At 41.4% G+C, this 18,582-nt stretch overlaps 1 protein-coding gene across 4 annotated transcripts in view; it reads right to left on the bottom strand.

The window, feature by feature from the left end:
* Window positions 1–18,582, bottom strand: part of sbno2b (strawberry notch homolog 2b) — a 63,419-nt gene that overhangs the window by 15,027 nt on the left and 29,810 nt on the right. For 2 of the 4 annotated variants that reach the window (XM_083940579.1, XM_083940581.1), the window contains 12 exons: window positions 5,613–5,789; window positions 3,720–3,803; window positions 2,843–2,948; window positions 2,546–2,706; window positions 2,304–2,437; window positions 2,028–2,118; window positions 1,714–1,857; window positions 1,496–1,613; window positions 1,298–1,403; window positions 1,027–1,180; window positions 747–923; window positions 265–362 (listed from right to left, as the gene is read on the bottom strand). In XM_083940579.1, the coding sequence (XP_083796705.1) occupies window positions 265–362; window positions 747–923; window positions 1,027–1,180; window positions 1,298–1,403; window positions 1,496–1,613; window positions 1,714–1,857; window positions 2,028–2,118; window positions 2,304–2,437; window positions 2,546–2,706; window positions 2,843–2,948; window positions 3,720–3,803; window positions 5,613–5,789 (1,550 nt within the window). Of the gene's footprint in view, window positions 1–264; window positions 363–746; window positions 924–1,026; window positions 1,181–1,297; window positions 1,404–1,495; window positions 1,614–1,713; window positions 1,858–2,027; window positions 2,119–2,303; window positions 2,438–2,545; window positions 2,707–2,842; window positions 2,949–3,719; window positions 3,804–5,612; window positions 5,790–17,032; window positions 17,249–18,582 lie in introns of those variants that run through there. The other 2 variants (XM_083940582.1, XM_083940580.1) reach the window with 2 other exon arrangements.

Raw genomic sequence — 18,582 nt, forward strand, 5'->3', positions numbered from 1 at the left:
TTTTATAGACTGTACGTGAAATGGGGTGTGTTCTCCATAAGATTGGAAAATCATTAGGCAGTGTGATGAAGCAAGAAAATCAAATGGAAGAAACCCACAGACTCCTATCGCTTCCAGAAAACATACAGTTATTATGCCAAATAGGGTTAAAGGTCACTGTTCAGACAGTGTTGTAAGCCAGTGTTGGCATGTTTAGTGAATATTATTTCTGATAAACCTATTAACGTAAAACAATAACGTGAGAAAATATTCCTTTTTACTCACTCTGCTGCAGAGACAAATCTGTCAAGATGCCCGTCATTCTCATCCAGGACTTCTCTGGTTCGGGACTCTCCCGTAGACTGTAGCCCAATAACGATGCACTGCAGTGGAGGTGAAACAAATACACATCAACAACCCAACAACTCTACTGAGTTACCTTAAGTAAACTTTATTGTGCCCTTGTTCCTGGAATCATGTTGGCACATATTATATAATCCTTATGCAAACAACTTAAATGCACTCTACTCAACATGTGTATGTTGAAGTAAAAAAAAAATTTTTGTACGTAAACTCAGCGTAAAGTATTGGCAAAACTACGCTTCGAAATAGCGTTCATTTACAAAAAAAGGTATCCTGTCCTCGCAGTTGTCCCCACTTATGCAACATCTATAGAATTCCAGCTCCTGCTTGTATCTTCCCCTGGATCATTTATAGTCTTCTAGATTATACACATGACTCAGTGTTCAAGAGTGTGTTGAGCTGACCTTTCCAGCCCGCAGCTCTTTTTGGGCTAGCTCCACCAGGCAGCGGACCTTGGCAGCGATACAGAGGTATTTGAAGAAGCGCTGGTGAGACGACCAGAACTGCCCCCACAGAGACTTCCTGCTGACCAGGCCCAGCTCATCAGCTGCACGCATGAACACCTGCAACGCCTCCGCCCACTGGAAACAAATCCCAGATGTTAATAGTCACTTTAAAGTATAGTGTGTTTTTTCTCCACACACACAATACCATAAACATAATGAACACAGGCATGATGCTCACCAGTCTGGCAGCTTTATTATAGACCAGTTTGAAGTCACTGTCCAGTCCGATCTCTTCAATGCGGAAAGATACGCCCGAGAAGCTCAGCTGCCTGGCGATGTACATCCCGCTCACTTTCATATCCATCGCAACGATCTCCATGGCACCGACACCTCTGTTTACAATCAGCATATAAATTATTCAACATCAAAGATCAACCAGCCATAACATTAAAGTGTCTATAAGGTAGATTCCATCAAGCACAGCGATTTGATGCTGTCACCCTACAAACCTCTTCTCGATGGCGTGCAGGAAGTCCTCAAAAGCTCTGAATGGTGTGCCCTCACCCCAGATTCCCAGACGGCTCATATAGATCATGTTCTTTGGCTCAGAGGCACCTGGAGAGGAGATGACAAAAATAATTATGCTGAAATCCTTGGCTGGATTGCATTGCGTGTATGAGTGTGTGTTTATTTTTGTGTTAGCCCACCTGTGGCACTGGCATACACCACTCTGGCCCGTGGCAGCTTGTTTTGCAGGTCAAGCACTGCCTTGCCCATCTTTGTAGATGTGGCATTCTTGGCTTTGTGGCATTCATCAAAAATTATCTGTAGTGGAGAAAGGTCAAGGGCAAACAATGCAGACATAGAACACAAATATCTGCTAAAAAACTGTTAGATTTGAGTTTGTTGGATGATGAAAGGATACAACTCCGTCAAAGTCCGGCTTGCACCAATCTAGGATCTGTTTAATTCTTGTCCGGTGCTGCCCTCCTGCCTGGCTCTCTCCAATGAGCGCAGAGTAAGTTGCAAACAGGACTCCTTCTGAGGTAGCTGTGTCTCCATACTTAATCTACAATAACAAAAAAGAGGATTGGATTTCGTGAGATAGCATTTACAGAGTGAGACTGTTACCAAATATAGCTTGTTTCCTCTTCTGCTCCGATGCACATATAACTCAGACCGTTCGCAGGAACAAAACTCAATCTCTCAGCTTGTCACGCCAATTCCACCTGGACTCACCTTGTTTAAGGCATGCACAGGAATAGTCGGTGCATCTATGTCTTTGAGATCTCTCTCCGCATCAAATTTCAGGTCATTTGATATGCTGAACCTGAGGGCAGGAGCAGGAATTCAGTCAAGAAAGTCAGTAATTCAGTCGGCTTCTGCATAAACTAGTCCCTACATGTTCAATATATCATATAAAAAAATAAGGTAAATTGAAACTCAATGAAGCTACAGTTATTTAGGTTCTATGATCTCTTTATGAGGTGTACCAGAGTTGTAAATCTCTCTTACCATAGCGCTTTCTTTCTGCCCTTAAGGTTGTTCTCCAGGATGATTCCTGCCACAGTGCGCCCCTTTCCGACCCCAGCCCCATCTCCGATCAGGAAGCCTGCCCTCTGGTTGTTCTGAAGGATAACCTCGTGTTGCTGAGGGTGCACAAAGAGCAAATGTATGACCAAAGATGCATGCATAATCAAAACATTAATCATTCATAGATCCAAAATGAATAAGTGCTTTATGTACTGTCTGTGTACCTGGCAGGCGTAGATGATGGCCTCTAGCTGCAGAGCAGACAGCAGGCCACAGTTAATAGTTGACTCAGGGATAGACAGAGTGTACGTGATGTCAGGAGGAGGGACACTGGATAGCGTGTTGGTCTCCACCACTATGTCAGGATGAGAAATTCCTATAGTGGCTGAAGAGAGGAAAAAACAAAAAACGTAGTTAAAAGAAGGGAAAATATGATGCATGAGTGTCGTGCCGATACTAAGAAAAAAAAGGTAGATGAATTAATGGGTAACTGGATGTTGACATTCAGTCTAGTGACCTACATTTGGAAGGTTTGTACTCAGCATATGTGTCCACATGTCCCAGTTCCTCTGTCTCCTCTTCCTCAGCATCCTCTTCCTCCTCTGGGGGTGACTGGGTTCTCTGAGGCTGGAAACACCAAAGACAAGTCAGTAATGCAATAACACATTAATAACAGCCACATTAGGGAGTTACGCTTTCAACTTAGGCAAAGATGAGTTAGGAAAAAGGCGAAGATTAGTTAGGAAAAAAAACTGCAGCTTAAGGTCAGAGGCAAGTGACACAGCACATCGGGCAGTGTTGATCAGGGCAAATGTTGTTTTACGACAAATGAAATTGAAAGGTGTGTGAAACCAGCTGAAGCAGAATGAATGAGAGCTTTGAGGCATGTTTGTAACTGCATACAAAAGAGTGCTTTACATAGTCAGGCAAAATCAGATTAATCTTATCTGAGAAACTGGAAATGCAAAAGGGTCCCATTTTGACAGACAGGTAAACATTACACTGCCTTTATTCTTATTACATAGTCTGCAAAAAAGATAATGCAGAATATGGTATGATCTGTTCTCTAATGTGAGTTAGCTGAATGTCAAATTCATGTAATATGCAGCAATGCTTTCATCATCTGTGGTAACACAGACGAGCCAAAAGCCACAAGCATTAGAATTTCACTCATCGTATGCTACTACCTTCATGTCAAAATGTGGCCCTCAGTCCTAGATTAGTGGCATGTTATGTTGCTATGGAAAACAATAAAAGCCCTACGTCCCAAACAAATTGGACAGCAGCACAGTAGACAATATAAATTGAATATCTGTGCATTATTGAGAACTGCCATTCAGTTCATCTAGTTAGAGAGTTTGGTTTCATTTTAACATCAGAAGAGGTTGGTGTTGCTACCTGGAATCCTAAAGGTGGGGTGCTGATAATAGCAGTTATATCATCCAAACTGGCCAAGCCATGAAACCTGCTGGTGCCATTCAGCTGTCAACAAAAACATAAAATGAAGAAATACAAACACAAATGAAAACAGTTCCAAATGCATAAGAAAAGAGTAACAAAAAAACGTGAGTGATCGCTGTATGTGTGTTGTGTGCATATTTATATGAATGTGCATTAGAGCATGTGGAGGTCTGATGGAGCAGCACTCAACAAAATACAATTTGTTGTCTGGCGGTGAAAAGTCAATGACAACAACAACAAATGGCAGATAAAGCAGTGTGTGTCTGGGAAACATAATGGATAAAATTATGGCAGAATGAAAAGGAAGACATAAAAGGCTTTCAGAAGGCAGGAGAAATAAATGTACTCTGATTCATATCAAGAAGATGTCCTTGAACCCATGTAATTCAGAGAGGACTCAACAAGAACGGAAGCAGGGGAAAGATGATTAACATTCGAGAACAAGATGCTCCTCTCAGATCAATGACTTGGAGACCATGAAATTGTACAGTTCAATGAATTTCATTGAAGGGACAGTCCGTCAAAAACAAAGATAATTATTATTTACAGTACCGTCACAAAGGGATCTTTGTAGTGGTAGCTGATCTAGAGATACGATCTTGTGTACCACAAAAAACTGAACAAAATCAACTTGAAAAAATGCGTTGTTGAAATGAAATGCTGTACAGTGTCCATGTGCAACTATAAAAGTGGTCAGCCACGTGGAGCCAATGTGATCGAGGCTTCTGAATTGCTCTGCCTGCAATTTCAAATCAGCTGGTTAAAAATAATTACATTTATTCAATCTAGCTGAGTATTGACATGGCAAGAATAAGGGATGATTTAAATGAATTTGCAATTGCAAGTAAAAAAAAGTGTGTAATAATAACAGTAATAATAATAATGATAACTTATACAAATATAGCAACTTTCAAAAACAAAAGTTTCAACACATAAAAAACATAAAATAATAGTGACCTAAACTCAACAAAGGACTACCTATTCACAATGGTTTTTTGTCAGTTGGTAAGGTCTCTGTATTGATACTGTCTGTGGGTGCTTTCAGGGAGTTACAGCGAAACCTTAGAAGGATGGTTAAATGCTCAGAGCTACGCAGGAATAACTATTTCAAACCCCTGTATAAAGTTGTATTATAAAATGGTTGTTATGGAGCACAGAAGTAGTTATTGTGTCAGACTTAAACTGTGGAGAAAAAACAAAATTATACCTGCATATAAAGTCAAATAAAGACTTAGTGGTATTATTAGCAAGTGTGATTGAATCATTATTTGTGCAAGGCTATTTGAGGATGCAGAGTATTAGCCATGATTGAAATAGTCAGTAACTGATCATGGCAATTAATTGTTACTTCCCAAGGAGATAATTGATTGGCTTAAATCCATTACGAAACAAATGGGTGGCTAACAAAGGGAAAATCCTTTGTTCAACTATGCTACCACGTGACCGTCCTGCCCTGCGTACTATCAAATTAAATATTAATAAAAGAAACAATTGCTTTCCATGTATAGATTGCACTGAAGCCTGGGTTGACACAGAGTAGTGTGGATGCGTGGAGCCTTTCTGTATTTTCAGAAGAATGAACACGAACCGGACTAGACCATGAAAGTCCCATCTGAGAGTGAAAGGTGGCAGAGAGCCAGAAAGGCACAAATGTTTACAGAGCCAGAGGGACAATCTGGAGTCTCCCTCCCCCAGTATAGATGTGCATGTGAAGATATAAACAGGTTTGTATTACAAAATAGTTGTAAGATGAGCTGTTGGTATGGTAATCAGTGTTTCTGATCATGACGTGTGTGTGTGTGTGTGTGTGAGCGAGTGCTTGCTACTGACCTCTAGCTGGCTATGTGCTGGTGTGGTGGTGGTACTAGTGTTGACGTCCCAGAGGGTGGGCACTGTGTTCAGGTTGTCTGGGCTGATGAAGGGCTGTGCATCAGCATACTCTGACAGTGAGTCAGCCGGAGAGGAGAACAGAGAGTTTGTGGAGAGGTCATCAATGCAGGACAGGTCCTGAAGGCAGAGAAAGAGAGGGGGTGTTAAGTTCAACATCTAAAAAGAAGAGCAGCATGTGCAGAGCAAAAGAGTCGTACTGATTTTCTTCAGCTTAATATAACAAAAGTGATACGTATATTCCCAAATCAAAACCAGTATAAATATATGCAAGCACAGCCAGACACAATACTTACTTTACCATCAACCTTTGAGGGAAAATATAGTACTATAAATCCTAATTATATATCCTATAGCAGACACAACACACAGGTTATGCAGCAGAGAATGAATACGTATAAACCAACGAAAGAAAAAAGGTGCATAGGTGGGAGCGAACCACAGACAAGAAAGGTGGCCCATTCATTCTGGGGTTCTGCCAATACTGCACTCTTTTGGGAGTAACACGAGTAGCCTAAACAAAATCTAATCACACACAGATGTGTGAGGGTGAGCACGTAAAATAGAAAGCGAGGGGCAGGCATAATGAGAGTGCTTGTGTATGTGTATGTGTGTGTCATTTCAGTTATGGCTGCCTTCCAGTCGCCCCTCTATTCATATACTCAATAAGCCATTAGCATGCCATGTTCTTTAACTAGCCTCTCACGGGTACCCCTGGGCCCCCTGAGACTTGTAAACATGGATGTGGGGAGATAGTATTTGAGTGATGGTGAGGTGGGAGAACATAGTAGACAAGGACTAGCCGAACAGAGGAGAAACTGTTTTAGGAAACGGGAGTATGGATGCGTTTCCCAGTGTGTAGTCCTCTATGTGTGTCCATGTGTTGAAGTTCCCACACCCCCATGTTCCAACTCCACCCTCAAGAGGACCATGAATCAGCCTTGAATATAAACATACTATAATACTACTACACTGTTTACCCGGTTTTAAGGAGTAGTAAACTCAATGAAGTAAACGTAGATGAGAAGATTGATACCATTCTCGTGTCTATGCTGTTTATATGAATCGACCATCAGCCGCTGGCTAAGTTAGCTTGGCACAAGCAGTTGCCAGACATCCAGCAGAAGTCACTTGTTCCGGCCAAGAAATAGTCCGGCAAGTACCCCCTGTAAAACGTCAAAACCACTGTTTTACACTTCGGTCTTTGTTAAAATTAAACAAACTAAATAAAACATATTTATTAGTAAGCTTTAGAGGTGCTGGTAGTCAAATTTTGTTACCTTTGGGGACAGCGTTCCCAGTCTGTACTAAACTAACTGAGCCGGCCGCTTACAGTGCCTTCATAGTTAACAGATATTTTACAAACATCATGTGACTTTTATCAATATTTTTATCCATCTCCCAGCAGGAGAGCAAATTAGCCTATTTCTGAAAATGCTGAACTTTTCCTTTAAGGCCTGGTTGTCCTGTGTAAACTACTGTGTTAAATAACATTCAAGCAAAACAAATATTTATACAGTTAGTTTACGCATCTCTGCAACTGCCCTGCATTTATACATGCTTGAAGGGTTTTCTAACAGCTCGTCCAGAGTGACACTTTTTCAGATAAAAATAGTTATTACGTATGACTGAAGAGGACTTTTAAGCGGGGTTCGGGGGGGGACTATGATGCAGTGAGAACCTAAAGTAAAAACTGTCCTGAAACAAAGATGCTAAGTTGTGAGGCCGCCTCTACCTCAACAATATGCTGCTGATTAATGCTGAATAGCTTTCATAGCTGCCTGTTAGCCATTACTCACAGGTCAGCTGAAAATGCTTCACAGGCATGAGAAGACAAGACACAGAGCTCTTAGTGCTAACATGACTAAACAGCAGGCAGACAAACACAGGCTCCCCTCTTACAGATACATGTGTATATTTGTGCCCTCTGACGTTAGAGAAACAACTCGCTGACCGTAATGTGTGGATGTTTGAGTATTGGAAAGAGCTTTTTCAAGGGTACAGCACTCAGCTTATCAGCGTTTGCTGGGAGCTCTATGCCTCTCTTTTCAACTCTCTCACTCCTACCTTTCTATTCCCTTTTCTGTGTGTGTGTGTGTGTGTGTGTGTGTGTGTGTGTGTGTGTGTGTGTGTGTGTGTCTGTGTGTACGCGCTTCCTTAGGGCAAGATCAGGCATGAGCTCTGAAAGCAGGTTCTCCAAAGTTATTCTGCTCAGAGAGGTAGCTGTAGAGAGGGTCCCTGTGAAATATCAGTACCACTCCCTGACACATAACCTGTCACTTGCTTCCATGTTTCCTTTCTCCATTTTCTTTGTTTATCCTAGCAGCTGTGTGTTTTCCTAACCCATCCTATTCTGCCTCACTCTTTGCTCTCTTCTCTCCTTTTTTGGCTCTACTGGCAGAGGATTGATGAGTAAACAACAAGGCTTGGAAAAGGGACACTCTGTCACCAGAGGCATCATTCCACAGAAGCATAATTGTGGAAACACACAGATGAGCACATAGGCACATGGATTCCACCATGGGAAACAGTATCGTGTTGTGTGTAGTAGATTAAATCACAAACAACTGATGGGAAAAAAATTGAGAGGTGGGTTACAAGCTACCAAACTACTATCTACTTCATCAATTTATAATTAAAGTTATGAGCTGTCAATAGTGTTGCTTGTAAAAATGGTTATGGATATGAACGCACAGCACACTGGATGAATTCAAGCTCAAACTGAAACTATTGCTAAATAAATTTGGTATGCAAACATGTGATTTGAATTAAGACCTGCAGGTCATTGTTCGGTGTTACAATGTGACTTCTAGGTTTTCCACGTCATGTTAACTCGTGAAACAGAGCATACTGTGCTGATGCAGAGTTGTTGTTAAGAGGACCAACAGTCCTGATAAAGGGGAATCACAGAAAACTGCAGCAGGTTGGTTGGTGCTAACCGACCTCAGTACCATGCAAATCGAGTTGTTAAGCAGAGCGTAACAGAGGCAGCAGTGTTTGTCCCCCGGCAGGCCCGTACCGAGGGCTAGTTCGTGTACTGTTCCTAAGACTGGGCCCTGCTGAGCAGAGATAAGGCTTGAATTCCAACTGCTCTGATGCTAATCTGGCTCCCTCCACAGCACACAGCCACACAACCGTATGACTACTAATCCTGCCTGCCCCTCTCTCTCTTTCACTGCTGCACAATAAAAAATAGGTGTATAATATAATGTGCAGTATTGAATGTGTAAGTGTTTTAAAAAAAAATGTTTTCAGGAATCAAAATGTGCTTGAAATCTGAAATCTTTCTGAGAATAGGTAGAAAAAAGAAAAAGCAAGCACGTTTGTGTAAATGTTCACAGAAGAACATGTCAAAGCCCATGTGCATGTCATTTGTCCGACCTCCTTTCTGTTTGCCTTTCATGTGCTTCTTCTTCCTCTTCAATTTCTCATTTGCTATGAATGCTAAACCTAACAGCATATCCTCCCCTTACAAGTCACCAAGTCAAGTTGAAACCACGGACAAATACTGTCTATAACATGGTGCAACTAAACTACATTGTGCTCACGCGGACGTACTGTGAGAAGTTCTGTATGCGTGTATTGTTCATCACATTGTGTGTCCACAGAAGCGGCAAATTGTATTTGAGTGTCTGGATAATGACAGTTGTCTGGATAATGACAGTTGTCTGTCTGGCGATGATTAATGGAGGCGCGAATCACTAAAAGAGACGGCCGCAATAAGCCCCTATAGCACAGAGCTGCATAGTTACTTGAAGGTGGAGGTTTTCAGAACAATGAAAAACACACTTCCATACGCAAACCACCCACAGACGTATTGGCTTCATTATCTGTTATAGTTGATATATTTACAGCGTGATGAGTAATCTGACAATGTCACAAAATACCCTACCCCCACCCTCTTGGAAAAATCCCAGTGAAGCCACGATCCGTACACTCAGGCTAAAATAAATATTAGCAATTATACTGAAGGAGCATTTATCTGTGCTACTTGTGCAGCTTCAACAATTGCTTGGGGATAAACGAGTTACAGCCGCTTCTGATATAATGATTACAATGACACTGGTTATGACACCTACTGTATGAGCTCAGGCGCTGCCATACAAGGAAGTCTAACAGCCGGTAGCATTAGAAAAGCATATTTCCATAGCCCGCATACCTCTCTCTGTCTGTAAATATTGGTCCTTACTATTAAAGGAAAAAGGCTTTCTAATCCCAAATCCTATAAATGAAAGATGTGTATCATGTCAAAGACCACCTGTGTTACAATAGATGTTTGGTTTACCAGATAGGAACATTGCTTAAGCACTTAGTCCTTATGAGAATACATTAATTAGAAGCAGCTTGTGTTTCCTGATAAGCTCCATTATATTACAGTCATCTCAAATCTAATCAAGGACAGTTGTCTACACTCGGATGTGATGTGACCTTTTCTCTTAGTTTGTTACTAAATGCGCTTCACCCCTTTCCTACAAATTTGGCAAAATCTGCTCTATTGTATTTTGACAAACTCTAGTGTTGTCCAGGAGAATATCTGGACTGCCACATGCCTCCTGTGACACACATGGTGTTGCCAGCTGCTACTTCTCACCAGAAGTTCCTTTGGCATGTTGGAAATGTTGACAACAGTTGACATGTCAACATGTTGTTGCTTGTGCAACGACCGGGACATGATACCCTGCTGACTTTCCACCTGAAAAGATACTTCCCAATTATTTTTGATGCAGTTCATGACCACTGAAAATTTCTCGAACCAACCTAAGAAAGAACTAACCTTTTCTGCCTTTAGTTTTTGTCACTGCCAAATAAGGGGCTAAAATTCTCCCCTGCTATCAAAATGGAAGTCGGGGCACCTGGTGACCCCATGTAAAGAGTCTAGAGTCCTCGCTGCAGCAGCACAGGGTTTGGCTCCGACCTACGGCCCTTTGCTGCATGTCCGTCCCCCCCCCATTTCCTGTCCACCTCCAGCTGTTTTATTTAAATAAAGGCATGAAGGGCCAAAAAAATATATTCTTAAAAAAAAAAAAAGTCAGGTAAGAAGTGCTGTATACAGTCCTAAGCCACATCCTGTTAAACTCAGTAACCTGCCTCAGCACAAGGCCGGGCCGAGGCCCCATGCAGGCAGGCCAGACCCCGGGCTTTCCCCTCCTACACATTGCCAACTTTTCCAAGGCCAGGAAACAAGTCACCCTGTCCTCCCACTTACCCCACACACCCACATATATACACAAACACACACCTCAAATGACCTCGTCATCTCACCCATACAGTTCTGTCATCTCTATGTTATTTCTGCTAGTCTTTTAGTCTTCATCCCCCTTGTTTCCCATCCCATCTCTGTCACCTTTTCTCCCTGCCCTTTCAGCCTCTCACTGTGTGTTTATTCTAGTTTTGTTTTCCCACAGAATTCTGTAGCAGGAAGAGAATCTATTTAACCCAAAACTTACTTTTCACTGATATTAATCTGCATGCCGCTAGCTCAGCATCTTTTTTTCCAGGAAATACTATTACCGTCACAGAGTTAAATGAGCCCAGAATTGTACACTGTAGTGTTTACTGAACTGACCAAGGCCTACTACAATTTAATCGCATTTTCACAAAAACTCGTTCAATTCTGTTGCCTCTTAAAGTAGCCACTGCAACACTTAAACCACTGGGCTCTTTTCAATCCTCTCTTTATGATTCTGTATGGTTGTAAGTCCTGCCTGAGCCTGAAAATGTTGCTGTAACAATATTAGTAAGATGAAGGTGTGCAAGTCAAATCACAAGCAGGAACCTGACAGCTAGAAAATCTAATAAAATGCCATGACTCTTGTTTGTAATGAAGGTAGTGCAAAATGACAGTGTAACCGAGCATAGCCCTGTCAATGAGCCAAGCAGTTGCGCTGAGATCTATGGTGTGTGGATGGTCTGTGGTGTGTGTGTGTGTGTGTGTGGATGGGATGGTGCAACGGAGGGTTATTAAACCACCCGCAACACACTTAAGATCAGCTGACTGAAACAACCCCCACCCTGGGCTCTGCCTTCAGGTCAGCTGTTGACTTTGTCCATGCAACAGACCCTGATTTATGGCCAGTGTGTCTTTTAATGCGGCGGGTCTGGGTCCTGGAGCTGAAAAGCCATTGCGGGGGTCTCTCTTTCTGTCTGGATTATGTTATGCCAAGCTGTCTGCATGTCCTACATCCCTGACATATCTGTTGGGCTGTGACTTTAATAGCACGGCTCTCAGCTTTTTCTTGACCATCTCACAGACTTGAAGAAGACACTGTTTTTTTTCTGTTTTTTTTTCTTTGACAAACCAGTAAGACCAATAGGCTTTTGAATTCAGTAACGAATTGATTTGATGTGGTGCGTAAGTGTAAAGCACACAGAGCTGTTTGTATCCCAAAATGGCTCCACAAGACATACGGACATAAATCAGCTTATCCTCTCACAGAGCTTTGATCAAGAAGCCAATTTGTCAAAAAGCATATTGTATTTTATGAGCACACATGGAAAGTTTTACATCTTGTTTTGGACCATTTAGTCACACGGCATACAGCCAGAAAATACATTCAGACACTTTTATGAGTCCTTCACAGACAACTAAAAGTCTCAGGTCTAGAGAACGTCTCAACACAGTTTCAGCTGTTCCACTGACTACAAACAGCTGCACTTAGGATCAGCACCAAGCCAAATACGGATATTAAAAGTCCCTTTGACAGATGATTGAATCAGTGTTTTCTACTATTTTTGTCTACCAGGTTGACTCTCCTGCAGGCTGACAGGAATTAAATTAACTAATATTTCTTTAAGGTGATGTGAGATGATCAATTTTCATTGTATTTACATGTGTATAGTTGTGGGGACAAAATAAAAATGATGGTGTCATCTTTGTCAACCATACAGACAGCCAAATCTAGCCTTTCCCGAACCAACTTTTCAAGGCCAATCAAAGCAGCATAGCCAGTCCAGCAACCTCCTGACAGGCAAGCCTTCATGTCCTGCCAAGTCTGAGTAAAGAAAGCCAGGGACTGCTTGCTGCTTACAAGCCTCCTGGAATTTTCCAGTGTTTTCATATGTTCTGGAAAATAAAAGGATGCCATGTCAAGTGTCCCAGCTCGCAGCCAAATGACGGAGCTGGATCAAAGTACTGTTCTGCTTGTTGTGTGTGTGGGAGAGCCTGAAACCTATATTGAGCTGACTACTAGAAAGGAGGAACATGGCTTCTTGATCCTTATGGTACTGCCAGCCAATCAGCCAATCTGGAAAATTCAGATTATTTCCATCTCTTTCTTTGGCAAAGGTAAGGCAGAGTTAAACATGTGAAAACCCCATTTGAGATCACATTAAGAGAACAAAGGGAAGACTTTGAAAAAGAGAGAAAAGAAGTGAGAGAAATGTCAGCTGCTGTGTATTTGGGGTCGTGCCAAGAGGAAGTCACCCACAGAAGGGTGCCATGGGGATGAGCTGGCATTCACAAATGAATCTCAGTAGTTTAAACCTGTATCTTGAACTGATAGTTGACTGATAAGAACAAATCATTGTGAAAAGGATACGTGATTGTGAAATTAAATTAACAAGGAACACGAAAAATGACTCATTCTCCAACTGTGTGCGTGTGTGTGTGTATTTGTGTTTATGGGTGACAAACTAATTGCATGCATGAGCCTGTATCCACAGTGCTGAGAAAAGTAAATGTGAGGGGAGTGTTGACGCAAGATGACGTCTTAGCTTTGCTAATTTCAACATACCACAAAGCACTTGTGACAGGGGGCAAACGCTGCAATTTGTTAGATTCACATTCAACATGACCTAGAGAAAAACTGAGTATTTTTTTTCTGAGTGAAACAATGCGACTGTGTCAATTAGGAATCATTTTAGAGAACATTAGTTGCATACAGTTAAAATGATTATATGATCTATAGCTCATGCTCTAACAGGGTTCACCTTCACAGGTTCTGTTATCACCTCAAATAACACTGCTCTCTTTTGTCTTGCGTGTGACACCTACACTCTTACACACATGCGGTCGGTTGACTACTATCACACTGTGACTCAGGATGGTGGGCTTGTTGCCCGTAAGTGTCTGATTTGGTTCTCAGCCAGGAATCAACTGCTAACTGGGGAGGGTATTTATTCTTTATCAACCATGGTCACAGTGGCTGGGATACCAACCTTCACTCCATTCTATCCTGATTTTCCTGTAACCATCTAAAAACATTTGAGAGTTTTTCTGATACCAGTATTGGAAATGCCACCAATGCCTGCCTAAAATGCTGGTAGCAGTATCGGCGATTATGCAAGACTGCACTGAAACCTGTAGCATGTAGTTTATCCCTGAAAAAAATCTCCTAAAGTGGTTACGTCATTTTCTCTTTCTGTTATTTCTGACTGTTAAACTTAAAGGTGAAAGAAAGTTCTATGGCATTTATTCTCTGCATGTATTTGTTTGTTTTACAAAGGGTTTAACCTGAACCAGATCATACAACAATGATAGCAATCACATCCATACAGGGTTAGTAGTATACAGCTGTTCAGTAAAATAATTGTATATATACATTTATTAACACAATGGTGTCAGATTGGTACTCAGTTTTAGCTGTCAGGAAAGAAAGAATAGTATCAGAACATCTCTAAAACTTTTACAACCAAGATTAAGTGAATGCGTTTCACACTTTGGGGGGAAAAGTAAAGTCACACGGATCAGTGTCATTTTCCCCCCAAGAGGGCAAAAGAGATGCACAACTTAACAATATGTAAATCTACAGAAGACTGCCTTCTACATAAACTACAGACCTATTGATCCTTGATTTATTTATTTTTGCCTTTGCCTCTTTTTGCCTTGACAGTATAAAGACAGACAGGAACAAGGGTGGAGAGACGAGTGGCATGCTACAAAGGTCCCTGGGGACCTTGCGATTACAGGGCTACAGTATGGTGACAGTTTATAATTTAAAAACCTACTCATGACTATTTCTTTAAATTCTAAACTCAAGTCAAAGGGGGGAAAAAGAGGATATTAAGCAATGCTTAGTTGATTTTTTCCATTTTACCATCACTACAGGTGACCGCTGATGCATACAACTGAAATCATTCGTAAAAAACAGTAAAATTAGAAAAACTTGTACCGTTACATCTTCATTTTACTGCAGCGGCTGTCCTGTTTGCTGAATACTGTCAGACCTGACAGATTTACTGCACCTTGAATACTGCATGACTTGTCTTTAGCGGTCAGCGGCAATCAGCTAGGATATCTCCATGTTATGTTGTCTTTTCACCTAGCAACACCCTTAGTTATTCCACTGTTGCATTTATAATTGGTGTATAACTGGTGTGTGACACATTTAACACAATGCTCCTGAAACAGGTTTAGTTATTGCTGACATAGTTAGATATTCCTATAGACGACATGCAAGATTTGCATAATAAGCTTAATTTCCTTTTGCAGCAGAAGTAAACTGCATTTCTGGCATCCATGCCCAATTTTCTCTCCACTACTCATCATCAGCCCACCACCCATGCTCTCACTCATCCTCACCATCTTTGTGTATTCACTTCCCGTAAGCTGCACGCCTTGGTCGTGCTTGAGGTTTAATGTAATACCATGAAACTGACAACATGTGCCCACCAAGCGGCTGTCATGCAGCACCTTTTTGTTGGTGTTGTCTTTGTTTTGTTCCGCTTTGTGTGTATACAACTACTATGTGCCCTTGAATTGCCCCTCAGGGACAAATAAAGTTTCTTGAATTGAATTGAAACCCACTAGCTCAGACCACTAAAAACCTCAGACAAGCTTCAGATACATTTTGGACAGAAACAAGACTGAATTTTTGTTGCCGATCCATTAGGACATACTCTAAATGGTAAGTATGAACAGCAGGAATTAAGACTCTTTTAGTGTTCAAATGGACACCTGGCTATTTCAAAAATAAAAATGAAAGACTTGAAAAATGTACACCAATTCTTAAAGGATGTAGAACACATTCTGTGACACAAGGTCTTAAGTACACACTGATAATGATATACATGTATGAATAGTAACTACATATGGTGTGAGACATCCCAGTCAGCTTCTCGTGTGAAGCTAACAAAAGCAAATGTGTTGTATCCTGAGTTAATGTCAGACAGGCGCATAAATAAACCACCCAACTTCAGCCCACGGTGTACTTTTTTAAACTAACAAAAAGAAAACATTACTGTTTAAAGCATAAACTACTTTAAACCACAGATTGTGTAATTTCTCAGTTTTCTGTGAGGGGACAAGTACTGACGTGGGAAGATTAGTCAATCAACTTAATCAAAAATTCAGTGGAAATGGGTTGAGCAAGCCTCGCTCGGATATAAAATTACACTTACACTAGTCCAGCATTATCAGACTACACTCCACTACAGGAATATGTCTAGCTAATATTCTGGAATAAAGGAAAAAAACGCTCTGGCTTGTATTTCTTTAAACACATTAAAATCAACTTGGGTTGCTCTAAGCCGGATAGCGGAGATAGCAAAAGCTGAGGGGAAAGACTGACATCCTGCGCCACGTCAGATGTCAGGCTTTATCCCAGCACTGTAAATCCGATAGACTACATGAAGTCTAATGAGTGACACATACAAAAAAATGCAGTTCTATTTACAGTCAAGTGCAACAATGGGCATATTTAAACGCCATCCGGTAAAAAGACAAGAGTGCTGTTTAGCCTGACAAGATATCAGGTTCTCGCACTTACTGGAAACAACAAGGAGTGAGGCAGACAATCATTTGTCATAGTTCCTGGCTGGGAATGAGAGTCTCAAAGGAGTATGGGGTGACTGACTGGCCATTGCTGGCCTGCCAGCAAAGACATTGACAGCCTGACTTGCTGATGGACTACCAGGCCAACAAGATAATAAAACTAAATACAAACAAAAGTCAATGGAAATGTCTACTGAAAAATGTTTTGAGGATGTGGCTCAGTCTTTGTCCAGGAAACCAGCCTTTGTAAGCGCTAACACAAAACTTTTTAAAAATAGATTATCAATGAAAAACTTTTCAACAAACTGTAATTTTAATAACAGAGTCAAGACAGAATGAAGAGATAAGAAAAATCACAGGCCTGCCCCCATCAATGTTCTGATAATACAGATGTATTTTCAAAATTCAGTCAAGGCAGTTAAAGTTCAAAAGTCAGCCATAAGTGGTAATGAAGTGCGTTCAGTCATACCTACTAGTTCCTTGATTAAGGACAATAAAACTCTTCACACAAGCAGCTTTCAATTACTCGCAATTCTTTATCAACTGTTTCAATTACTGACTGTGAAAAAATCAAGAATAACAAGTGTTCAGCAAGTCTTACAACAACAGACTTGATTTAGCGTAATATATACAAAAAAGAAGCAAACAGTACCTTGGGAAGCGGTCGTCCCAGCTGTGAATACAATTTAGTCCAGAGCTGCATGAGAGACATGGGTCCAAACGCTGCAGTGTGGGGGGGTAAAACACACGCACACATTCACTCCTGCTTCACCTTGAATCCCTGAATGCGACAGCGTCTTCCATGTGTTGGTCAAAGTGTTGGTATTCACCCTACAGCTGGTGCACTTCCACCCAGTAGTGGACTCTCACTAGCCCTTTCACAGTTCCTCTCTGGTTCAACACACACATCTGCCTCTACCACAGGTGCGCTCTGGGCAGTGAGCTCAAACATACAAGTCTAAAACATGCTTCCTGCTTCACCGGGACAGTCAGGTATTTGCATAGAGGGCTTAGTCATAGTGATTGTGGACTAGTTCCTCACAGCTCAAAAAGGTGGTTGGAGAGTGAGTGAGAGCGCAGCAGAGGGGAGGGGAGAGGTGGGGAGAAGAGGGAGGGAGGAGGGAGGAGCTTTCAGGAAATGATGCTTTTGTTGGTAAGTGACTAGAGTTACTGGCAGTCAGGCCCATTTTACTGTACATGGTGTAACTCAACCGCATTTGTAGTGTAAACAGTATTGCGCTGTGGACCTGGTTGCTCCTCACACCCCGCTGCTTACCGCTATGTTTAATGGGCCTGGGCCACTATTTAATGATTATTATATTTAGAGACAGACTCCCTTGCCTGTCTTACTTCATACTCTGCTCTTTGTCTTTCGATTTGTCTGCACAGGCTCAATTTCAAGGCTTCTGTTCTAGAAATTAAGACTGATTAATATAATTATTTATAATGTATAAGCTAAGAAACTAGTAAACACATTGTCTAAAAAGCTTATCGGGGCAGTGTGTCACATCAGAGAACGCAGGTGTGGCTACTTGTTGGATATCCTGTCAAAACATTTAAATATTAATTCAGCTCTGTTGAGTTAATCAACATTGAAACAAATTTCACAACCACGTGTATAGTTTTCCCCATGGACCCACGCTAAAAAAAACGTTCCAGACCACTTAAGTATGAAAAGGGAAGCTGAAGTGGTCAGGAATATATTAACAGGCCAAGTGCAAGCTGCAAGTTTGTCTATTTAAAGTGTCTTTCAGGCGACAGCAAACACACACTCTTATCAGTGCAAAATTAAACACAAATACTTTATCATAAATAGTCATTCCTGCTTACTGGAACTAGGGATGTGATTGTTTAAAACATAATATTCTGAGAATCTGGTGGCAAAAGGTTTATTTCAACAAAGCCAAGATGCTGATCAAAAACAGTGTGAACTAGTTAAGAGCCATAAATAAGGAAAATTGTGGTATTTGAAAACAGAAATAATGAGATTTATCTCCTTCATGAATGCAATAGAGGGGTCCATTTGCGTACATGGGCTTCCAGGAATATGTGATATCAAGTCAGCATGGTATGGTGCTGTAATGTCCATCTCTGCTGGACTGAAGGGAAGTCAGACTCTCAGAGACCGAGTGGCGCCTGTCCACGGTGTCGTCATGGAATGAGTGGGAATCCTCTGAATAAAGTGTGTGTGTGTATGTGTAT

This window comes from Echiichthys vipera (genome assembly GCF_963691815.1).
Source record: "Echiichthys vipera genome assembly, chromosome: 3".
NCBI classification, from domain to species: Eukaryota; Metazoa; Chordata; class Actinopteri; order Perciformes; family Trachinidae; genus Echiichthys; species Echiichthys vipera.